A 25,813-nucleotide genomic window follows, 5' to 3' on the forward strand; every position below is an offset into this window, starting at 1 on the left:
ACTGAGCATATTTTCATATCTAGCTATTTACACAGGGATTTGCAAGACACTAACGATCTCTTGAAAAATATCCAGATATGTTCACTGTCCAACAGACACACAGATTCATACAACAGTTTCCACATTCAGAGGTGGTGTTGCTGCTTCTACCCCAGTGAGAGATTGTGGGGCCACATTTTCTATTCCAGACTGAACAGACTCTTATACCTACATTCACAGCTCATAAAGCTTTTGTCTTATTGCAGAATGATGTGAGTGGAGAGGCATTAACAACATGATTGTTTTCCCCATTATCTTAAAATCACAACTATGATAGAAGTATCATCCTACTACTTAACGTCTCACATGCCACAACATCTATTGGGGATTAACTCCACCCTTCTCCCCAATAGTAACCACACTGACAGCCCACGCTGAGACGTGGCCTATATTGCACATCCTGCTCTTATTCTCAGAACGAAATAATACTTAGTTCTTATATAGGTTTCAGAGTAACAGCCGTGTTAGTCTGTATTCGCAAAAAGAAAAGGAGTCCTTGTGGCACCTTAGAGACTAACCAATTTATTTGAGCATGAGCTTTCGTGAGCTACAGCTCACTTCATCAGATGCATACTGTGGAAACTGCAGCAGACTTTATATATACACAGAGAATATGAAACAATACCTCCTCCCACCCCACTGTCCTGCTGGTAATAGCTTATCTAAAGTGAGCATCAGGTTAGGCCATTTCCAGTGAGAAAACCTGGATTTGTGCTGGAAATGGCCTAACCTGATGCTCACTTTAGATAAGCTATTACCAGCAGGACAGTGGGGTGGGAGGAGGTATTGTTTCATATTCTCTGTGTATATATAAAGTCTGCTGCAGTTTCCACGGTATGCATCTGATGAAGTGAGCTGTAGCTCACGAAAGCTCATGCTCAAATAAATTGGTTAGTCTCTAAGGTGCCACAAGGACTCCTTTTCTTTTTGCGAATACAGACTAACACGGCTGTTACTCTGAAACCTGTCATTATGCAAGGCACTGCATTTAGCCGTATGGAGTGGAAATCTATCAACTGCATGAAAAAACTTGCACAGATACAGACAGACATCATCTTCCTTTCCAAATGCAAACAGATGGACATCGTACCAAAAGGACTGAAGGTAAAAAATCCATTACAATCTACATACCACACAGACTATGCTGACAGCTTGTGCCACACGCTCTCAAAGGGCTGCAGTTTCCACGGTATGCATCTGATGAAGTGAGCTGTAGCTCACGAAAGCTCATGCTCAAATAAATTGGTTAGTCTCTAAGGTGCCACAAGGACTCCTTTTCTTTTTGCGAATACAGACTAACACGGCTGTTACTCTGAAACCTGTCATAGTGTAAGCAATGTAAGAAGCTTCAGCTGACAAAGTGGGGGTGATCGTAATCAAAGCTTATGGTGTAGAAGTCATAGGGACCCCAGAACAGACTGTGGAGACTATAAATGACTCCAAGTAGATTTATTTTTATTCTCCACTCTAGTCAATCTATTCCCCTGGCACAGGAGGAACCACTTTGGTTATAGGTGCTGATGTGAGGAGTCTACAGGGCATCAGAACTTTAGTCTGTTTAAAATTTTTATTCAGAGCTGTCATAGCCATGTTGGTCCCAGGATATGAGCGAGACAAGGTGGGAGGGGTAATACCTTCTGTTGGACCATCTTTTGTTGGTGAGAGAAACTGAAGATAAGACCCGAAGATCTCTGTGGAGCTTGAAAGCGGCTCTCACTGACAGAAGCTGGTCCAGTAAAAGATACTACCTCACCTACTTTGTGTCTCAGCTTTTTATGGAGTTGAATGTGCCTGGGCCCCAATTCAGGAATGCATTTAGGCACCACGTGCTTGAGTGCTTTCATGAAGAGTGATGTTTTCCTGAAGTGGGACTACACTGCATATATCCCAATAGCACTTGCTTAGCTGAAGGAACAACAGTACTGCATACACTTCACTTCAGTCAAGCTGTCACCAGACCTGACTGATAGTTTCATCTGTTTAAAGGGGTGTGCATTTCCCTTGAAAGAAAAGCTGCACTCACTTGTGCTAATGGATTTTTACCCCCTTTTATTTGGAAAACAAATTGGGCAGATACTTCTTCTCTGGTTTGAATTTTTACCCTTAAATTCTAGACCAAGCTTGGAAATCCCATTTCATGCCAGGAAAATGCTGGGTGTGTGCAGGGCAACTACAGTTCTGGGAGGTAATTAACATCGGTAACATCTGTATAACATTAGCACAAGGAGGCCAAAATTCTCAAAATTCTCTGCCTACTACTACAAGTTCTGATATTATTTTTCAGTGTAACAGATTTATTTGGGCCTAAGCTTTCCTGGGTAAAAAAACCCCACTTCTTCAGATGCATGGAGTGAAAATTCTGTAATTTTCACTCCATGCATCTGAAGAAGTGGATTTTTTACCCAGGAAAGCTTAGGCCCAAATAAATCTGTTAGTCTTTAAGGTGCCACCGATCTCCTCATTGTTTTTGTGGATACAGACTAACACGGCTACCTCCCTGATGCTGAAAAGTAATAAGAGGTCATGTGACCCAAAAGGAGCCGCTGCTAAGGATAACTGAACAGCTGAGCTTTCAAAAGGGCATGGCTGGGTGGAAATACATTTAAAACAATATATACAAGACAGCAGAAGAGCTGGTGCATGCTGAATACAATAGTTTGGAGAGTGTAAAGGGCAATTCCCACCATCTAGAAAACAAGAATTCTGTTTTGCAAAACTGTTCAACGTTTCAACATTTGTTTCCATTCTGATACGGAATGAGAACTTCTACATTTTTTTCATGAAAGAAAAAAAAAAAAGACACACGCAGCCCACCATGCCAGAACAGAATAGCCAAAGGCCCAGTTGGTGCTGAATCAGAGAGAGCAGGGAATTGGACTTGGGTCTCCCACATCCCAGGTGAGTGCCCAGTGGGTGTCTCACACTCACTCTCAGACCTGAGAAATCTTCCCGACAAAGTTCAGTCAAAAATGAGGTTTCCATGAAAAGTTTTGGTTTTGATAAATGGACATTTTACTTATGAAAAATATTAGCTGAAGAACTACCAACCAACTCTAATGGTTATGTCCCATAAAATGTCTGACATTTCTGTGAAGATTAATTCAAAGTAATAAACGCACACTTTATATAGGCTTCTCAAGGACAGACACACACAGAAATTAAATAATTTTTTTTTAACTTAAATTATCCAGTCCTAGACCCTAAAACGCTTCTAATTTGATCAGTGGGACAAGTCAGAACAGCAGTTTTGATTACCTGTAGGAGCATTGCTGAACTCTGGCCCATTCACTTAGCGACATTTAAAATGAGAGGGAAAAGAACATTCTAATGGATAAGAGCAAATGTAAATAAGGAATGCAATACAAAAAAAGATCATAGAATCATAGAATATCAGGGTTGGAAGGGACCCCTGAAGGTCATCTAGTCCAACCCCCTGCTCGAAGCAGGACCAATTCCCAGTTAAATCATCCCAGCCAGGGCTTTGTCGAGCCTGACCTTAAAAACCTCTAAGGAAGGAGATTCTACCACCTCCCTAGGTAACGCATTCCAGTGTTTCACCACCCTCTTAGTGAAAAAGTTTTTCCTAATATCCAATCTAAACCTCCCCCACTGCAACTTGAGACCATTACTCCTCGTTCTGTCATCTGCTACCACTGAGAACAGTGCACATCGCCAACTAAGGTGGAAAAAACCCTAAGATGAGTATAATGCCATTGGGAAATTGCTAAAAATACGTTAGCTGTTAGGTGAATGCAATGCCCAGCATACCGGATTCCCTAATACAGACCTCAAAGTAGGTACTTTAAAACCAAAAAAGCAACATTACATCTGAGTCCTACATTAAGTAGCTGAGACATCTCTTCCAACCACACAGTTTGCTTAAATCTGCCACTATTAAATGAAAACCATGTCAGATATTCAACAGTTTAAATGAGACAAACAATTAATACCACCCTTGATGGTTTGATTCTTTTATTATGCTAAACCTGCAAAAAGGATTCCCTTATTTGCAAATTCAATCCAAGAAGTGAGGAAAAGGACAAACATTAGCAAAGTGTTCACTAATATTAAGGATTTTTCTCAGGTGGGCCCACCTGTTTTTTCCTTCTGTAAAATAAAGTGAAGAGTGAATAACATGATAAAGTGTTTTAATACGTTTCAGTGTCTCAGGATTGGCCTCTTAAAATCAAGGAGTGTTTGTGCATTTCAAAAGAACAGTGTAGAAGACTGCATACTGGAATACGTTATAGAAATTGGTGAACAGAATAAAACATTAAATAAGGCTGGAAAATACCTTGCAATGATACAGAAATACCGTAGCATTTTCCCACTTAGTTTAAAAGGAATACTCAGTACACAGTCAGTGCATAGCATTAAAAAGGAGAAACCAGAAGTATATGTAAATGCAATTCATATGCACCACTTTATAGTGTACACCTATGAGAACTGAGAAAGTTTTATGACTCAGCATACAGCAGCTAAAGGGGTTCAGAGATTCCAGACCAAAATGGTAACCCAGTCATTCACATTCTGTATAGTCTAGAACAAAATGCAGCTAATCTTGCAGACTTTAAATATTTTACTATTCAGAACTAGGCAATATCAAAACCATCCGTCTTCCAGGAAAAAAGAAAGAAAGAAAGAAAAAGAAAGAAATAATACAAAACTGATTGAATGGCTTGTAAAAGCAACAGTATTTTACAGAACTATAACAAATGCAACATTAGGGTCTCCCCCAGACTGTTGGCATTCGGTTATTAGAGTAGATTTCTCTTGTATTGCAATGCAGACAGCCATTTTAACACACTAGAATAAGAGAGCCTCCAAGGAGGCTATAGGAACAAAACACGTATACTGAGAGAATCTGGATAGAGCCTCTCAGGAATTTCCCATATGTCCACAACTGCTTCTTTTACTTAAGCAAAGACTTAATGGTGACAAACTCACTTTTGAGTAGGTTTTTTTAAAGCAACCTGTGTCCAAGTAAAAAACCAAAACCCAACAACACTTAAGTAACACAAACAAAAATGATCACTGTAAAGGTAGCAGTTTTTATAAGAAATGCCAACCTTAAGCATTGAAATGTTTGAGGTCATGGTGGCCAGAGAGAAATGTCTTGCAAAATGCAAATCAATAAATCCTTTAACATGTTCATTGCTTTATAGTACATCACATGATCCCACCCCCCATTTGTGTTCTCAGCAAAAGTAGGAACAAAGTTCATGACTTTTCAGACAGGATGAATGAGGGAGGCTGAGCCCTGAACACGGTGATAAGATCTCAGCTGCGTCAAGGTGGCACTTAGTGCTTCCAAAAATACAGCAATGATAGGCAGCTGTCACCTATTTTCTAATGTTATATCACTTACTCAGCAATATTTATAGTTTGTGATTTCTGCGTACAGACACGTACGGTGGCTTTACCAATCTGAAACCAGGCATCCTAGTCAATGTACTACTGTACGACTTGGAGAACTCAAGAGCTGGGAATATTTATGCCCTGATTTTTGTTCTCTTTTTTGTAATAAAATAAGATACTATTACATCCAGTTCAAATACTGCCATCTAGAACATTTATACATAATATTAACATACAATTACGGATTAACTGGGAGATAGTTTAAGAACTCCATCAAAAGACATTTTCCGATGTCTTTGTCTAAAAACGGAATTGCTGGTGCTTCCAGTTTCCCACTGGAGACAGAGGATCGAGCCCTGAGCTGCAGGAGGCTTTGCTCTGTGCTGGAGTTTTGCTGTAACTGGGAATTGTAATGAATTTTGTACTGAAGAAGTCCCTGCTCTGTGGGTGGTGGTAGTGGGGTCAGTGTAAAAAAAAAAAACCCAAACCCTACAACAAAAGCTGATAAAATTGTGTAATTAGTCAAGTGTATATATTGCTAGACAGGCTATTAAACAAACTCAATTTAAGCCCAGTGGATTAACTCAATACAAACCACAAGTCTTGGTTAGTTTGCTGCACACTACATATGTAAGCAAAACATTATAAGCAATATGTGTAATTGAAGAAATTGATCTGAACACTGTTCACACAGGTAGGAAGCAAAAACTACATGCTGCGTCATGTTCCAGGCTGTGCCTGGGACTGTGAGAATACAAGGGAGGGAATGAGCAGTTTCTGGTTCAGTAGTTTCTTGAAAAAGCTGTTTGTGAAAAAGAAAAGAATAACCTAATAACCTGAATGCTCTGGCCGGTGCAAGAGTCACTGGAGTTTTCACTGACTGCAGGCAAGAAGTCAGCTAGGATACCAGTGAGAAACCATAGCTAGTAATGGGACAATGTGGGGGTTCATCAGCAAAATGGACTCCAGCCAGTAGCACTTGTATGTGAATTCTAGAAAAGCAGTTGTGTTTCCTGTGTCTATAACTTCCCATATAAAGAAACATGTTTTGGTGCTGGCTCAAATAATAATAATATTAAAATAAAAAATCCACCTCCCAAAAGAAAGAAGATAGGGTGGGGCATTATTCAAAGGTTTCCCATTGCTTTCTGAGCTGTTCTACTTTACCGGGGGTGGCTGAAACCTCCTGTTTTGTCTTTTTTAACAAATCTTCAAATGGATCTTTTGTCTCCTCAGGCTTTGAGGGAAGTAACACTGACTCTAAGCCCTTCGTGGGCCTCGGGGGAATCAGAGGGGGGTCGTTACAACTTAGTGCCAACCCTGGTTTGACATCTATCTTGGAGCCAGAATGGCTCGCTGGTAATGTTCTGATTTTAGAAGGACCACTTAAACGTGCTGGCTGCAGAGAGCTGGCTGGGGAAGGGTTCCGGCTTTGCTGCAGTAAGGAACTAGCCTGTGGTGCTGTCGCAGCCTGGCCAAACAGACGGGGCATGGACAACGCTGAAATGTTTGGCTTAGGTCGCTGTGGTTGGTAAAAGCCAGAATTAGGTATCATGAAGCTGGAGCTATAAGTGTGACCTAAAGGAGGGGTAAAGGGTCCCCCTGGGGGTCTGACCAGCGATATCGTCAGGGCTGCTGGCACTGTCTGTGTAAATGGATTGAGGGATGGCTGCAGAAATGGCGGTGCTGAAGGAGGGTATCCCAGCGGCTGGGTGAATGGTGCCGGCGGAGGAGATGCAAAGTCGCCCACCACTGAAGCAAAGCCAGCAGCAGAGCTTGGAGAGGCTGAGCTCTGCATACTGCGAGAGTCTTGCTGGGGTCCCATGTTTTGCCAGCTGGTTGTTTTTAATGGATCCAGCAGACTAAGAAGATAGTCACTTTCACTACCGGCATTTTCCGTATTAACCTTGACTGGCTGAAGCATCGCAGTCGTTCTGCTAGAACTGGATAGAAGCTGAGAGGGGTGAGGGGAATAAGTTACTGACTGTCTGAATTCTGGGCCAAGGGACACAGTCCCGGCTCCAAAGGGCCCCTGCATGAGCTCTGAAACCAAGTCGCTATGTCCCATAGTGTAGGTGTTCACTGCATCTGCTGTCCCAGCTGGAATCTGGGGTTTGGTTGGTCTGGGCGCAGGTGGTGGTGGGACTATCCCTTGCTCAGGAGTTTTTCTGCCCTGTGGTCTAGGGATGGTGATGTTCCCTTGAACAGTCGTGTTCCCTTCCTCCTTTTCTGCAGGCACCAAGATGCTGTCTCTGCTCCGGGGTCTCCGTGGGATTGATGGGATGGTACCAAAAGAAGTCAGGGGCCTCTCTGGTGAGCTTTGGGAATATTTGGTAGGAATAGCCATGTCATCATGACCCATACTCCACAGCTTGTTGTAGGGATGAGAGAGTTTCATTGATGGCACAATCCTGCTTGTCTCAGATTCACCAAGATCCATCCTCTGCCAGAAAGTACAAGACAGATTAACATCTCCTGCTCAGCACAGACGTGAACAGCACAGCAATAGGGGGCAACACGGGGGCTGGAGAGAAGGATGCACACATGCTGCAAGCATTTGCAGGTGAGGGACAGAGAAAAGATTGTGGTTTAGGTGTGAGGACAGGAGACGGGAAGTCAGGCCTCTGGGTTTTAGTTCCAGCTCTGCCACGGATAGGTTGCGTGACATTGGGCATATCCCTGCACCTTCCGTTTCCCAAATGTAATCGGCACACAGTGAAATCTACTTACGGGGGAAGTGGAGGAGACCAGGCTCAAAAGCTTTAATTAACATACAGCAAATGCTCTGCAATACCTGGATATAAGCCATTAAGTATCATTATAGGACTGATGCTACATGCCTTTGCTTGGTGTTGCACAAGATGTCAAAGGGTCTATGTTTTAGTTTTGCACTTGCTAAGAAGGCTATTCAAGAAACATGCTGCATAAACAATGATGAGACTTTACAAATTGATTCCCCCTTTTGACTCATGTGGGCCAAAATGCAGTCAAAATGAAGGGACCGCGAAATCTCCTGTCCATCCCAGGTACTCATCTGGCCCCCATTGCTGTAATATCAGATTGCCTCAAAAGCTTTACTGTATTTATGGTCACAAATTCTTGTGGGACTATTATCCCCAATGTACAGATGGGGACCTGGGGCACAGAAAGGCAAAGTGACCAGGCTGTGGTGGAGCAGAGATTTGAACCAGGGTTTTCCAAGTCTTATGCTAGTGCCCTAACTACTGTACCATACTTTCGCTTCCTAAACTGCTTAGTATTTGCATTGCTGAGCACCAACCTCAAGGATATCAATGTACTACAGCTGGGGGACAAGATTCTGGGAAAAAAAACCCTTGTAAATGGATTGGGATTTCTGCTTTGAAAATGAAGGTCTCGGTTCCTCCTTGCTTTTACGTTGCAACAAAAGACCACAGACATAATCTCTCATTCAGAAATAAATCTTCTAAACACACTGGGACAGGATGGGGGAAATGGATGCATTTACACTGAAATACAGAATTCTTTCTTACAGAAGGCTGGCTGATGGAGGGTACTTTAATTCTGCAGAAGCCCTTCCATTCTTTATCATTTACCTTGTATAAAATCATGCCCATACCTGATAATCAAAAGTACATTGCAGCACACCCTCCTCTTTGGGGGTCCTTAGGTCTTCCAAGCTTTTGGCTTGGCTGAGAGGTTGAGGCTGTTTTTCCACCTCTAAATTAGTGAAAATGTCCTCCAAGAGGTTAACTTCTGTGACCTTGTCTGGCATAGGAGGGTTTGGGGGCAGAGCCTCCTCTGCTTTTTCTGGACTGAGAACCTCTTCCCCATCGGCACTATCAGACTCTTTCAGGGCCCGATATGGCTGAGGCCTAAGAGACAAAAATGCTTTATCACCTCACATCTAGAATTATTTTATTTCAAATCCTTTTTGAAGCATGCAACATTTCAAACTAGGATGTGAATCCCCAAGAGTGATCTCAGCATGGATACACCTGTCATGTGACCCTTACGGTACCTCCTGTAGGGGCTGGCTTGAGCCCATTGCATTGGGTTGAATTCTGAACATTTTAGACTTATTTCCCTTTTGTTGCACTTTGAAACTAACATACACATGGGCCTAATTTAGGAGACATGAGGGTTTAAGGTGGCATGTTTTCAAAAGTAAGATTTTCTTCTAGGTATCATTACTACTTAGATTATCAATACTTTAAAACATCCGCATGCATTTACTTTCACTACAGATGATGCTGGTTGACTTTTTGCATTTCCGTTGTGATGATGAAAACAGTTTAAATCTGAATTGTGTTAACTGATCTTTCAATAAAACATTCAATAAACACATTTCTGTGAGCAGCAGCAAGAAAAGAATGGTTACTCCATTGCCTTCTCTTTTCTTGATAATCCTTCCAACACATCAAGAAAAGGTGGTCATGATAATTTAGCATCTTTATAAACCATGAAGTAGAACACAGGAATGAAGGGGATATAGAGAAGTTCAGTTTTAAAAGGACACTTACTGCCCCATTAAAAATTATTTTAATTTCCTTATCTTACAAATAGCTAATGAATTTTTAAAGTAAAAGTACACTTTTCACAATTTGTGTTGTTTACTTTTTACATTTCACTCAGCCAGGACAAATGAAATAGACAAGTCAGCATCACGTAATGGTTCTCAAAACTCTAGCACAATGCTGCAATGTTTGCAGGGGAACATTTGGTTGGTTTTTAAAAATCTTTTTCCACTGGAGTTTAGAAATATCACAGTCCAATTTCTTTACTTATAAGTTTATGAAAACTATATTTTTGGGGGGCAAATTACATTTGACAGTATCCCTTTAACAGAGGGAGTGTGGATATACAGTGAGCAGAGGTGGAAAGAAAAAAAAGACTTAAGACTGGAGGATTTTAAATGGAGGAAGATGGGTACTGAAAAGGAAGGGTTGAAAAGAAAGCAGCGATGATGCAGTTGAAAACTCACTGAGCAGAGCTGTATTTGAGCATGAATAATCTGACACTAGCTCTCCACTCTGACTGCCTCTGAGCCCGCCCACAAGTAGAATATTGTAACGAGACCCAGTTGTTTTATGCAGGAAGTTGGATATTCCCAACAAGAAAGTGAAGTTGCAAATACGCCTGTGTTTTGCACACAGTTACATTCTCTAAATTCCAGCTAACTCAGCACTGAATGTAAGTCATGGGGTTTTCTTGCAGTAATTGGGAGTACTGTGCATAGTTTCAATGATTATACTGGTGTCATCTTATCAAGAGACACTGCAGTCCATGATGGGGAAATCTATTTTACATTTACAGCCAACCCCTGGGTTACTAGAATACACTGCTCACATGTACTTCAGAAAAACATTCCTTGAACACCATTAGATTTGCATATCAGTTCTGCGTATGGGAGAACAGCAGCATAATGTGCATCCAATTAATAATGAGACCTGACATGATTTCTGTGGTGAATGGCATTTGATTAGCAGCCAGTCTCTCAGTGGCATTTAAACAAGGCTTTGGATTAAGAGAAAATATTTGAGAGTGTGGGGAATGTAATGTGGAAGAATCCTTCTCTTTCTTTCCATATATATATAAAATATAAAAAATATATAATGCAAATTTATGAGCAAAGTGTACCTTGCTTCATTCATCATTACACAAACACTGGCATTCAACAATCGGTACAGCCATGAAATGATGCACAAGACAGAGGCACCCAGTAGTGCATATCTCTAGCTAGTGACTTCTCCTACAGCATAAAACTATTTCATGAGGGGCGATATAGAATGAATTAATTCCACATCTTGTGAAATGCAAGTTCAGGTTTGCATGAAGAGGAGTTGGGGCAACCAGGTGGGATTTATGAGGGTGGAAATGCAGCATAGTGTCAGTTACGATGACTCAGGTCCTGATCCAAAATCCACTGAAGTCAAAAGAGAGAGATCCACTGACTTCTGTAGGCTTTGGATCAGGACCTTAGTGAAGGCATGTGAATGCATGATCTTTCAGATGTGATCAGAATTTCCATCTTTAATCTCACACACAACTTGCTCACAACTCCTTTACATCAGCTCTTATTGGAAAAATACTACAGGGTGAATTAAATATTTCTGGGGTCTTCCCCCTACGTAAGAACCCAAGTGCAGGATCTTCCTTTCTGTCCTCCGATGGCCAACCCATGGTGGGTCTTAAGTGTCCTAGTGCCTTCTCTGTCATTATGGGGTAATCTTACCCACTATTAGAGGTCTCTGAACCCAACCTCCAATCCTCAAAGAGTCAGCTGCCCTGGCTGCCATTATGTTCTTCCCAACTCATTGTGGTGCTAGTTGGCCATCTGAGAGCAGGCTAAAATTCTCAGTCATATTCTTGTTATTCCGAGTTTTGAATATTTCCACACATGCAGCAACAGCTAGGGCTACAGGTCACAAATCAGATGACCTCTGAGAGTACATTGACTCCTGGACACCACCATGTTAGCCCCTTCCCACAGGCTAGTCGTACACAGCTGCAGTTAGTCACAGGCAGGCTTGGTTTGGAGAAGCACTCAGATCTGACTGCATGTCATTCTCAGTGGTGGAAACTACTTGAGACCAGGCACTGTCTATATTTCAGACACTTCCTGCTCTTGGAGCAGACATAAATACTCCAAGAACAGGCTTCCTCCCAAAATTTCAACACCCCATCCTCAGGCTTTGGGCATAACCAGGAATTGCATGGAGTCGCAAGAATGAACAGTATTTTGTAGGAATTAACTTTTTGGGGGGGGCGGTGGGAGGGGGGACCTCAGGTTTGGTCTGACTGGCCCATTAGGATCAATCTCTTGGATCACGGCCTTACCGCTCGCTGCCCTCCCGAGAGGTATGTTCAGAGCGCCAATGACAACTAGAGGTGTGTATTACAAGTCAGTCTGCACTTCACCCCATGTGAGCTTTTTTCTGCCTGATTATTCCAATTCTGAAGATGTGGGAATACTTTATATAGGTCTGTTTCATTCTGTTCTATGGACCAACTTCATGGAAACTGACAGACGTGCCAATTTTCAAACGTGGGTGCTTTTGAAGGATTTCAAAATCCTATGGCTGATGACCTAATCAATATACAGGTGCCTCAAACAAGCATTTATAATCCAAAATGTTGATATGGGCCTCTAAGTTCAGGATTTAGACATCCTCTGCAGGAGTCTTTGTTTGAAAATTGGGCTCAAAAGTGTTAGAGAGGTTTAGGAATGAACTTAGCAGTTACTATTTACAGATAAATAAGTACACATATGGTATCTCTCTCTCTCACACATACACTCACTCACTCTAAGATTAAATAAAACTGCACACTGATTTATGAAACTCAAAGCATTGTAACTGTTACCATCATGAAGAATGATTTCTGGGACTGTATTTGAAAATGGAATTTATAAAGAGTAAAGTCAAAAGTTCTTGCCATGAAGTACTTTACATTAAGTTAATAAAATGGGAGTTCAATTAAGGGCATAGACAATAAGCAATATCAACTAACTACTTGTTTTATTTCCTGTGTAATTTTGGGTCACACTGCACACTGAGACGCCTTGGAAATCCTCTGGCTTTGGGAGGAACCTGAGGGTTACTCCTCCAGGAGCCACTGAGGACCTGGTATGGGATGAAACAGAGAGGCTGGAAATAAGAGGGTGGAACTAGAGGAGGTTGACGACTGCACTGAAGCATAAGAAGCTCACAAGACAACTCACAACATACAAGTAGCCCTGGATGCAGAAGAATGGCAGAAGAGCAAAGGGTCTGAGTAGGAAAACAGGAGGGGAAAGCAATACACTGGAAAGAAAAGCTAAATGGAGGGTCACCTCCCACACAGCCCAAGTCACCAATAACACGATAAGTTGTGCACCCACATTGTGGGCAACAAATAGCACAGTGCTTCATGCAGAACACATGCTCTTGCATGCCTCAGAGAATCAGAACAGTCAAGCAGGAGAAATATTAATACAGTCATCAAGTGCTATAAAAAGATTTAAAAACTCTTAAAAATCCAAGCATAGAAGCAGGCAGCCTTGACTGGTGCAGATATCGCCGTTCAAAGCCTGAATTAATACAATGAAAGAATAAAGACTAGACCATTCAAAAGGAGCAGAGAAGAAAAAGTTTTCAGAGAAGGCAGAGACAGGATCCTCTTCCTGCTGAAATTCATCACCAGAAGAGTCCTCAGAGAGGAAGACTGTATAGTGTTGCATGGGCTTTACAAGGCTGAAGGAAACAGGAAGAGAAAAGGAAGTTATCAAGTTGTCACATTCAAAGTTGCAGAGAGGAGAGAAAACCAAGCAATTCAGGTTCTAAGTAATTTTTGAACTCAATTGACTGCTCCAGTGCCTGAGTGCAAGATGACTCAATGGGTAAGTGTGCAGCTTAACTTTGCAGGCTGAACATACTGTTTTTCTAGACCATCCAGTACTGCTGCCTCTTGGGAAAAGGTGCTGGGACCTGCAGACCCATCACCACTGTAAGTGGAGCCAGGATGGAAACCAGCCTTCCCACCACAATTTCCATCCAACAATCTGACCTCCTTCCAAATTATTCCTTTGAGTTGTTCTCAGCTTCATTGTACAATCTAATGACACACAGGTTGAGATATCAAGCAGGATAAGCAGAAGAGAACTGCTCAAGTGGGTAAAGAGGGACAAATATCCACAAAATGTTTGACAAACCTCCTTGTCCCAAAGCCACACAACTAATTGTACCAGGAAGTGCTGCACTACTTACCTACACCTTGCTCTCTCCAGAAATGCTGCCTGCTAATGTCTTAATATTGGTCTTAAAATTGCTCCCATTTGAGGTATTGTTGCTACCAGGTGCTGCTTTAGAAAAGGGGTGTATGTACTATACACATACTGTATAGTACGTGTCTACATGAAATATTACCCTCTCCCCCATTAGTTATATACTGTAATACATACACAGTCTTTCTGCTGGAGATGGTGGTTTAAAGTTTTTGCAAGTAAGATTTTACAGTGAGTCTTTTTATTTGTGAGACGTTGTTTAAACATTTATTTGTTATAAAAATATGTGTCTTGTCCAGCTGATCCTATGAGCTGTGCCTACATGTAAACATACATTATATCTATGTCTCTGTGTGTTTGTAGATAAGTAGATTGACGATAGGCATATAAACACACAAACCATATAATAAACAATACACAGATCAGAACTCCAGGTCTGATCTTTTGCCCACTAAAGTCAATGACAAAGTTCCATAATGAAGAAAACACCATAATTCGGTGTGCATATGTACAGCTGGCTATCTGTATAGTAAGGAGAAGACATGGGGAGAAAGAGAAAGCATATAACTGAGAATGGGACATAGAACAGGTATTTCAGGGACGCTGATTTTGTGGATACTTTTCCATTAATAATTGTTGCTGTCAGTTGCTTTTTTTATTTTGTTTTGTTTAATCTTAAAGAAGCTAGATTATTCTTTTCACTGTAAAGCAGAAATGATTTACTGAATGTGCTCCAGGGCAAATGAAGTGGATACTACTGCTTTAAACATTCAGAGTGACCCTCCGTTGAAAAGCGGAGGAGATGGCAGAGTGCGCCCATGTTGGAAAGATACGGGATACAAAGGAGAAAAGAGCAATGAAAAATTAGCAGCAACCAGGAGAGAGTGCACGTATGTAGTACATCATAAATCTGTCATTCCTCTCCGGAAGGCTAAGCCACTTGTTAAACATTAGCACGTAAGAACTCTTGGAAATATTTTTAGAGCATTTTAAAGAACTAATAAGTCCCAAATAGAAACTTAAAAAAAAAAGATTCAATTTTAAACTATTAACCGTAGAGCTCTGCATTTTAATCTCATGAGCCTTATCGTACAGCAGTGTGTTTGGGCCCGCTTTTCATTCCCAGACGACTTAAACAATGAAAGGCGGGGAAGGGGAGGGAAGGGAAAATAAATCATAGAGGGTTATGAAAGCATGCGTCATTTTCAGCCATCCCCATGAGGTCTCTGCCCAACTTCATTCATTTCATCTGCTGTACACAGCTGAGTAAGATCCCAGCTATCTCCATGAACAGCGATACACTATCAGAAGCACAAAGCCATAGCGAAAATCAAAAGACAAGGACCTGATCCTGCTACCACTGAAGTCAACAGCAAAACTCCTACTACTTCAGTGGATGCAGAGTTGGGCACAGTATGTACAGTGAGGAGCAGGTTCTTATCTTGTAGATGATGGAACCACATTTGCACATTAAATTAGAGCAGTTTATGTTGTGGGCTAATATGTTGAAATCGGAAGAGGACCCAAATAAGGACGGGGGGGGAAAGACTTGTTGGCCTTATGGCACAGGCATATTAAAGCCTGGTGGCTCTTGTGTTTGAGATCAGTCTTCAGTGTTTTCTTAGTTCTGTTGTCCTGACCACTATTGTGAAAGATGGGCTGAAAGAGCATGTCGAAAAGAGGAAGAGAGTTGGGAGCTGTGGGCAACAACTCAAGAGGGTGTGAGATGCCCACTGTGATTTTTGTGATAAACATTTACTCACAATTAGGCCAGAGTAACTGGGGCTGGGGTGTGCACAGCTGATCAGATTATACTGTAGTCTGTGTTACTCCAATTGGAATGGTCACATGAGCTGTTTCTCTCTCCTCATGCTGTAATGGACATTCCAGGGAAAGCAAAGTGCTGGCGCTGAAGCAAGCTACATTTGCTACAAAACGTTTGAAAAACTCCTCCAGGCACTAGTTTTACATATGCAAGAACATTTCAATTAAGGTTAGAAAAGGGGCTAACAAAGACTTTTATAGTCAAAAACATTTTTAAAAATGCTTCATCCTTTCTTGACTTATGTATAAACACTCCTTTTCTCTCTCATACATGGGAATTACCACTTGACAGTAGCCCAGCAAACCTACTAGAGTTTCACAGAAATCAGAAGAAACTTGGAATTTCTACAGATTTTTGCTGAGGAATTCAACCTTTTGGTTATGTGCAGTTAAGAGTCTGGAGGTTGTGAATTTCAGATAGGTCAGTTCAGTTCCTTTCCAAAGTGTTACTAACGACCTCCTTTGTTTGGCTAGGGTCTGTTTAAATTCAAGTATTTTTTTTAAAAAATGTGGAATTAATTCACCATGAAGGAATATCTAATTTGAAAGAGGTAGTTCAAAAGACAGACTGGTGGATCAGCTAATAAATTGCATTTCAGTGGAGATCAATATAAATAAGATGGAAGCTATAATGCCAGTTAATAGGCACTTTTTTTTTTTTTTTTTTGCTTTAAGGCACCTTACATGACAAAGTGGGATTTCATAATAAAAACTTATTTAAATTCAGCTGCTGCTGTAGTTTCATAAAAGATTTTTGTCAAAGACAAGGGACAAACAATCTAAAATGTCCACGTTTAAATTTTTTATTAGCTTGAGGCAGTAGAATCAAAAAAAGAGTGCCTATTCCCTCATTAAACCAATTCAGCGACGATCCTGCAGTCTACCACCCACTACTTGCTAGGATTTCATACACAAAGAGCTGTCTCTGAAAAGGCAGGTCACAGCAAGCCCAGCTACAAGGCAGGCAATGCTGTAGTCTTAGAGGGAAAAAAGGATCCTGTCCGTCACAGCGACAACCCTCATCATCTCCACATGACTGCACCAGCTCCTGCCTACCTAATCTCTTAGCTGAGTTACCATGCAGATGACTTGCTGATCTCTTTCTAATGTTTAGTTTAACATGTCTTCAGTTAGCACTCGCATATGACAGTACTGACAGCTGTGGCTGTTCCTTTTAAAATATCATGTCAGAAACACAGTGCAATAAAGCCAGGGATGCGCTCCATGGCTCTGCGTACCATTATGATAGTATGGATTTATTTTTTAATGAGGAAGATCTGCATCTTGGGAGCTTTTTTCATGTGTCAGGATGCATGGACAAATCAGCAGCACATCACACCGGCCAAAAATGAAATGCTGACAAATGTAGATATTTCAAATTTAATTGACACCTAAATGTACTTAAGATAAAAATATAGAAAATCACTGAGCACTGGGGTTTGGGAATTAATGAAGGGAATTCTATAATAATTTAAAAGGTTATTTAATTTACAGGGAACTTTAATTTATATATATTAAAGTAGGTGCTTTGTTTCTTTCCCCTCTGATTATGCAGATCATGTTGTACAGGTGCAGCAGGGTGGACCCACTTGTATTGTTTTTCCCATGCACCGGGCATCCCAAATTTCACATATTTCTTGATTCCTGGAACAGCTGTGCAACTGCTCGAGGGAACTAAGGGTTTTGGTCCCTTTTAGGTGTAGTAAATATGAAGAGAATAAGGGGTTTGGATTTGTGGAGTGCTTGTTACCAATATGAAGTGGAGACCAGAGACTAGGGAAATCCCTATTTTGTCTCTCACTAAGAACAAAGCACAAATCCCGCACCTGTAATACTTTCCTGTAGAGTATGAAAAATCATTAGGCCCGGGTACGTACTACCAACAAAATTCCAGGATTTGCTTGTTTTTTTCTTTTGTATTAGCTTCTGCCATCTTGGCATGAGTTTATTGGTGGGAATGTTCCCAGGAGCATCGAATGTTAAGTGAATAGGCACATTTTTAATTGACAAACATTAGAATTCACCCTAGAAATCTGATTCTAAGAGTTACACTCATCCAATCAGGTAATGGAAACAATACCATGTGACCTGCACATCCAATGAGAGCTGACAAATTGAATTCTGTAAATTTTTAGTGAACTGCTCACACTCAATCTACAGAACAGGAAATATTAGAAGTCACCAAGTAATTTCTAATCGGGATAAGCTGAAGAAAGTCAGCACCTGCTCTAACAATTAACAGGAAAGAGTCTAATAAATTATTAGTTTAACATTATTTGCTTATCTCAAACAATACTAGCCTGCACAGAGCGCACTTCCACTGCAGAGATCAGATCTCTTTACAAAGGCAGGTTGTATGTTAGATGGAGGAACTGAGTCCCAGAATTTCAGTTACTTGCCCAGTGTCACAGAGGAAGCTGGTGGCAGATCCAGGAATTGGACCCAATCTGAATCCTAGACCATGTTGCCTCACTAACCAACAGGATGTAAGGGGATCTTTGGAAGACTATGCTTTCATGTTGGAGTTTTGGATGAGAAGGGCCCTTGGTTGCATCTACATCCTCCCATACTGCTATCAAACCCATATGGCCTACCTTCTCAGTGCCACCATTCCTCTCTGGCCTTCTAAACGAGACTGGCATCATGGAACAAAAACATACAATGAACATACCAGTGACTTCCATAATTCTCTATAAGACAGAGGAAAAATGCCAGTAGGCAAGTTTTAAGGATGTTTTAGTTTTAAGTTTAAAGATGCTGAGTTTTGGCTGGAACTTGACACAGCCATGTTGGAGTCCCAGAGAAAGCCATCTCTTCTCACAGACGACTTCACGTCATAATATAAGTGCCATGGTCTCCAAACCATCTTTGCTTTACAGGAGTCAACTCAGAATTTGGACAGGAAAATATAAAATATAGAATACCATCAAGTTTTATTCTTAAGATTACACATATTCCACAAAATACTGAGGCTTGCTGTGCATGGAATTTGACGCTCTAGAGGATGTGAACAAAAAAGGACTAAGATTTTGGATCCGAGTGCCCGATTCCCATTAATTCTGATGAGCTGAGTGTCAAAAATCCCTCAGGTGTCTTTGGAAATCTTAGTCTAAATGTGCATTAGGGCTCAATGTGCCATTTTCTCTTCCTCCAATTTGCTTTAAAAAAACCAACCAAACCAAAAAAAAAAAAAAAAACCTTGCTCTTTTGATCATGAGCTCCTTCCCACTTTTTTTCAAATACCTTTGCAGATTCATCGTGTTGGGCAACCGACCTCAGAATTCACACAGTTTCATTGATGAATCAATACTCACTTGTGTGAAGCAAACAGCTTTGTCCTGCACTCCTTTTCCTACTTATAAACATCTGTGCTACAGGGGAGCAACAAATGTTACAATGTGTCACGTAAGAGTCAGGAACGGTTTTTCCTTAGACAGCACGCTTGACGGAACATTTGAAAGTATTTCTCAAGCACACTAGCATTAAGGACAGCATTAGAATGACCTGGCATAATGACAGCACAGTTAACCCATGATTAACCTTGGCAGAACGGCACCATCTCCACAAAAGCGAGTCTCTGCATCAGCACAGACAGGGAACACACATCCCCCAAATCTAAAACCCTAACAACTATAGCAAGTCATGCAAAAGGATGACTGTGCTCCAGTCACCCTTGCTCCTGATTTGCTTAGTCCCATGATTGGCTTCGGTTTTCAAGGCATCACCTTCTTTGTGTCTAGCTTCCTCCATGACAGCCTTTCCCCATGAAGATCAAGAGGACAACATGTAGCAGATCTTTCTGCAATATTCTGCAGTGATTTTATTTATTCATTTTTGAGCCAGCTGCATTTGCTCAGTTAGGAAACAGGCTGGCTTAACAACCTCCCCAATAGATGTTCTTGCTTACAATGATGCTGTGCGATACCTCTGTACCGTACACAGTAATTTTTAGGTGGCAGAGGCTCTAAGAAGCTGGCCACAGAAAGTGAAATGTGCTTGATAAGCTACCTCCATTTAGCTGAGCCATCCTGCTAATTTCAAGCTAATTTCAATGTAATGAGCCCACTATCACACAGCAGCCAATTTTCATTCATACCGTACATGGGAAAGTCATTAGTGTATCTATAGTGAGTACTGCATAATTTCTGGAAAGTTATAATGAATGGCTGCTGGTGCGGTGATGTTGGTTTAGCCTGCTCAAGAGCCTTTCGACTTGCTGTTAATTGTGAGCTTAACCCTCTGCTTTTCCATTTTAATTTCTACCCACTCTGAGTGCCCTGGAAGCCAGCTAGTCAATATTTAACATGAAGAAACCAGAACCGAGAGCTCTCCCTGGAAGCCCATTGTGTGCTTAACAGGCAATCTGGGTAGGTTAGTTGGATGCAAAACAGGTCTAACACACAATAAAAATGGCCTATACAGAGCCATAACTATTAGCATCAGTTCTCCATGCTGTAGGGTCAGAGATAGAGATAACCAGGATAGAATCAGGTTTTAAAACAAACATGAATTTTAACAGCTGCATCCCTCAATTATTTCTATGAAAATCTAGGTTAGCATTTAGAGTGCATCATGGATTACTTGTCTCCGCACAGGATGGTGACCCAAAACTTCCTGGGTTCTTGTATACCATGAGCTAGTAGTATCTGATCCTGGCTCTGCCTCCCTGCTGATTCACTGCATGGCTCTTGGACAAGCCACTTATGGCCTCATTGTCCGAGCGCTGAGCAATCAGTGCAAGTTCGAGGTGCTCAGCCCTTCTGAAAATTAGCTCAGCAACCTCTCTGCATGAATCTCCCTACTTGTAGTGCACTGCTCCTATCTGGTGGGGGATTGTGAGGAATGTTTGCAAAGCACTCTGAAGATGAAAAGTGCTGTATAAGGATCAAGTGTTTTATGTTTCTTTACTGGGGTCAAGGGAAACTCAGATGGGCCAGCTTCCGCTTTTTATTCCAGCGACAGAGCTTTCCTTTTGGATTACCACCAAGTCAAGCATGACAGTGCTAAAGAGTCCATAACAGCTGGTTAAATATTTACCATCAACACAATTTTTGATAATTGGCTTTTTGAACTAACCAGATTTTTTTTCAAAGAAAAAAAAGATTGTTTCTGTCCAAAGATTCTTTTTTTGATGAAAATTTTGGAGAATTTTTTGTTGAAAATAAAAAAGCTTTAGGTTTTCAGTGGCTGAAAACCAGAAATTTTTTAGTTTGGGGATTTTTAATAAAAATCTGGAAAATCTCAATAAAAAAAATCAATTTATTGAAAAAAAAATCATTTTCACTAACTTTTTCATGGGTGAAAAAATAATTTCCCCACAAACTCTAATAATAATATATGTGGGATAACAACGGCCTGCCATGTTGGAAACAACCCAAGAGCCTTTGGGAGGTGCCACCACTACCTTCCAGTTAGAACCCTTCAATGCTTTTTATTTTAGCTACTGATCCGCTGGAAAACAAAAACATGCCCTAGGGAAATAACAAGCTTTGCTCTTGCAGGCAAAGCGCAAACACACATCACTAGCGGTAGTACATGTCTCCATGTTAAATACGTGGCCTTGATAATGTAATGGCTGGAAAAGGGTGTCTGAGTGGCAACCGACTTTTCAGAGACTGGATGCCGTGCTACGACTTCAGAGGAGATCGTGCCGAGTGAGATTCATATTTGCTATACTCCTTTATCAGAGCTGAGGCCACATTTTTGTGTTTTTTGGTCTCCTCCAGCTAGGAGGAGGATGCAAGACCCATAGACTGGACTGGTATTTTAGAGATGTTGGAAAATGCCCCTTAGCCCAATGAGAGTAATTCAGAACCACTAGGCTAGTGGTGCTGAACGTACAAAACCTCCCACTGAGCACAAGCTCCTCCTTAGAAAGACCTTCCACATATGAGCATCTGAGGAGATTCACTGTTCAGTAAACCATTCGCCGTAGCACTAGTGCAATTCAATGCTATTCTGGTCAAGTCCTGTTTAAGGAAAAAAACCACAACCATATGGACTAGGTTTCACAGAAATCTGTTTTGATCTACAATTAGCAGCAGCTCTAGGCCATCATTCTGTGTGTGTATTTAGCAGTGGGTGGGTGTGTTTGATTCTGCAGGTTTGTTGTGCTGCTTCCGGGATGCAGCGTGCAGCAGGTGTGCCATCCCACTTTTATACAGACATTTATTCTTATGCTGATTTGGGCTTTCCTTTTTCTTTCTTTTTAGTAGCAATGCAGAAGGGAATGCACAGTACCAACTTTCCCCCGTGGGTAGTGATAGAAATATATCCGCTGCCAAGTGGCATTGGCAGCCATTACAAAAGTAAAACAATTACAATAAAATTTTAATTGGTAGAAGAAAAAAAATGCAGGAAGCCAGATGGTCTCCTGGTCCATTTCCTAATCCTGACTGCAGGTCCCTTGGCAAAGTGGTATCGCTCTCCCAATAGAGTAAGAGAAATGTAACTAGCGCTGTTTAGCTGCATTTCATATATGGAGAAAGTGGGATGAGAGGCAGGCACAGGTTGAGAAGTGTAGCTCTGTTCTAGTTCATCAGGGAAGGCTACTGGTGCTTAGGGAGTTACGGGGAGAAAGATTTCCATTCTCACTTGTGTACATTTTCCAGTGAACAAGGGACTAGAATTAGGTCAAATAAATGGCCAGGCAGATTGATTGATAAGAGTCACTCTTTAGGGGGAGTTTTATATCCCGATGTAAGTGTTACAGGATTTCTGGCTGTTAACAAACCAACCATGTTAACAGCAGCTGTATGTGTACAGATCTCTGGGCATGTTTGGAGGATGCTTGTTTTAGTGTCAGTCTGATGAGATTGTTCAGTACAATGCATGTACCCAAATAGATGAGAAACAGAATAAACCAGGCTCTGCCCTGCAGGAAGGAAGCAAATGGACCAAATACCTGATCCCCCAGAGCTTCCCCAGGCAAGGGACCCATGGCTTTCAGGATCAGGTCTGCATTAGAGAAAGGGAGGGTTTTGAAGTGTACTATGTGCATTACATTGTGAAACGAAGAAAATGGGTCTATTTGTCAGAGACCCACGTCACTCCCAATAATGCCAATAGGAATTATGAGCACACATCATGGGGTGGGAAAGGAAACACACACATCGGGGGCTTTGAAAGTGTGGGTTTTTCTGATTCAGGTTTGTTTTGTTTCATTATTATGTCCAAAACACACTCTGCCCTTCCCATGGAAAAGCCCCATGGAAACACAGAGTATTATTACTGCAGGTCCTACTGCAAAATCTCCATTTCCAAACATGTTAGAAACCTGCTGATCACAATTCTACTTGCATGCAAAGTCAGCATTACATGCAGCAGGCCTGCCAGGGAGGGAGGAAGGGTTCGTCTGATGGGGAAGCTCTCCAGGAAGCAGAACTGATGAAAGGCTATGAAACAGAAGGAGGGAAAACATAAAATCAGAAACACTCTCACCACAAGCTGGGCCAAGAGCACATGTGATCGCTGGCTGCATTGTGCTCCTGGCAAAAGGAGTGGCAACATTCAACTGCTATGAGTGTGATCAGGAGGAAATGTAAATCCTTTTGCACGAATATCCTTCTTCCCATAAACCAAGATATTCTCTCTTCCTATCTGTGTTGCTCCTCATGTGTCTCTCACACCTTCCTACTCTCACTTTATAGGTTGCAGCATGATGCAGACTATAGACCGAGGGGGGATGCATGCAGCACTCTGTGTGGAAGATGCTGCTGTGGAAGGGTCATTCTGCTATCGTGAATGGCTTATTGCTCGGCATTAAGAAAGAAGTTATTTTAAAATTTAGAAACACTTTCACTCTCAGAAGGCTTGGAATGATTCTTAGTTATTGTTGGTGACACTGTAGCACCTAAAGATCCCCATCTGGGCTAGGGCCCCACTGTGTGAAGCTCTCTGTGCACCTACTGGACTGCATGATCCCACCTGAAAAGCTGAGACCTTCATTTAAAGATGAAACACAACAAGTGAGTGTAGCAAAGAACAGGGTGGCAGGGGATGGGGAACAGCACCAGGTGGTTTCACAGCGTTACACTGTGATAGCTCTGGCTGAAACATTTAAAGATTTTTCTCCAACCTTTATTTTAAAAAAAAGTTCCCCATCGCCCATAACAAACTCCAGCGCCTGGCCTCCCACGATATTTCTCCCCCTGGGAGAACGCGTCCACGTTCTATTGTTTTCAGATAGCAACGTATTTATTTGCCTGCTCCCACCCACCCACCGACTCTCAGTCATCCCTCTGACTGAGCATTCCTCGTTCTTTTAGAAACACACCTGACTTATCCCTACAAGGCCCTCCGATGACAGGCTGTTCCCCTACGTAAGCCCCTCCCCCGGATGCCTGGCAGACATCAAGCTGCAAGGGTATTAGGACCCCAGGGTTTCTTCTGTCCTTCCTGCTAAGGACAGGAGCGAGTCCTGGCGGGAGAAGGCCTATCCAATTACACAGCACACGTGACGTTCCTGAGCTATAATGGGGCAGTTGGGCCTTTCCCATTGCTTAGCCCTCTGCTCTTTGACCCCTCTCTCCTGCCTCCTCCACCTAACAGCCAGTCTCCTGATCACACAAAACAGCTCACGGAATCTGGAACTAACGGCTTCCTCAGGGCTCCAGAGGCTGTCAACGTGCTGCCCCTGATGCTGCTGGGATGACTTGTCCCCAGTGTCTCAACTCTGGGGAGAGTGAGGGTGGGGCTTCTCTTGCTGAAACTCAACAATCACTGCTTAAGGAGCACCTGTCTGACAAAATAGGACTATTCATTTGTTCTCCTGGAAGAGGGTTCTTCACTCTCCTGTCCTCAGGCAGCAGTAAAGATAAACCATCCCTGGTGCTTACAGGTGGAACACAAGTGGCCCCACGAGCTGTACAGTCACTTCCACAAGCAAGGTGGCAATTGGTATTTGTACAGTAAGAGAAAGGGCCCAGCTCCACCTCAGGCATGCTGTTGCTACATCACCATCACACACTGAGCTCCTGCCCGCTATTGTATGATGCTATTGCACATACAGTTCAAAGCTGAACTGGCCTTGTTTTGCTGCCATATTGCTATGCAAACTCACATCTAATTAGCTGTCCTCTGAGTCTCCATTGGCATTATTGCCTTACAGGTTACTCACACCCACTGACTCTGCGTTTTTCATGATATCTGGACAAAAGCCTCACATGTTTTAAAGCTGAATCTCATTTTCCTACATTCCATTCACATTTCTAACCTGTCTGGGTCCCACTGTTTTTGTTCCTCTGACCTGAATGGTGTTTGCAACTTCTGCCAATTTAGTATCATCTGTAAGTTTCATTAACAGGCTATTCATTTCCTCCTCAGCCCATTCATGAAGCTGATGGAGGCACTGACCAGAGCACCAAATGGAATCTGCCTCTGTAGAGGCGGGGAAATAATTTCCTGTTGGTGTTTGCAAACTTTTAGGTTTCACCGCCAGGTAAAACAAGAGTTCACCCTTACAAAAGAGGGATAAGCTGACTGGTCATTGAAGAGATAAACAGAAGTCAAATCTGTATCAGTTGGAAAGGCAGAGATAAATTACAGGTGAAGAGTAAAAGAGTATTCTATTCAACTCTGCCTACATCTGGCCTCAAGAGAAATCTGCCCAGCAAGGAACTCTTCTTTGTGTATTAGAATGATATAGCAGAATACAATACAGAGAAATGGGCCAAAAACAAGAGAGAAAACCAGTGTAGCTTTTAAAAACAAATCCTATCTTTGTGGTTTCCTTTAAGAGAGAGACAGGAGCACTCTCCCCTCCTAGGAAATACAAAAGATAATGGCTTGTAGAAAACGGTCTTAAGGTCCTCTCTTTAATTAGGGTCAGCTATTCTTTTAAATGTTTTT

General features: G+C 41.8%; 1 protein-coding gene across 8 annotated transcripts in view; it reads right to left on the reverse strand.

Moving 5' to 3' along the window:
- The window catches only part of DENND1A (DENN domain containing 1A), a 413,337-nt gene that overhangs the window by 45,654 nt on the left and 341,870 nt on the right, over positions 1–25,813 (reverse strand). For 4 of the 8 annotated variants that reach the window (XM_077835772.1, XM_077835771.1, XM_077835769.1 and 1 more), the window contains 2 exons: positions 8,996–9,251; positions 4,007–7,840 (listed from right to left, as the gene is read on the reverse strand). The exons of 2 other annotated variants lie outside the window; for them this stretch is intronic. In XM_077835772.1, coding sequence (XP_077691898.1) covers positions 6,521–7,840; positions 8,996–9,251 — 1,576 coding nt within the window. In that variant the 3' untranslated portion in view covers positions 4,007–6,520. Of the gene's footprint in view, positions 1–4,006; positions 7,841–8,995; positions 9,252–22,507; positions 23,359–25,813 lie in introns of those variants that run through there. 2 more of the 8 variants (XM_077835775.1, XM_077835773.1) reach the window with 1 other exon arrangement.

This window comes from Eretmochelys imbricata, chromosome 16, assembly GCF_965152235.1.
Source record: "Eretmochelys imbricata isolate rEreImb1 chromosome 16, rEreImb1.hap1, whole genome shotgun sequence".
In the NCBI taxonomy this organism is placed as follows: domain Eukaryota; kingdom Metazoa; phylum Chordata; order Testudines; family Cheloniidae; genus Eretmochelys; species Eretmochelys imbricata.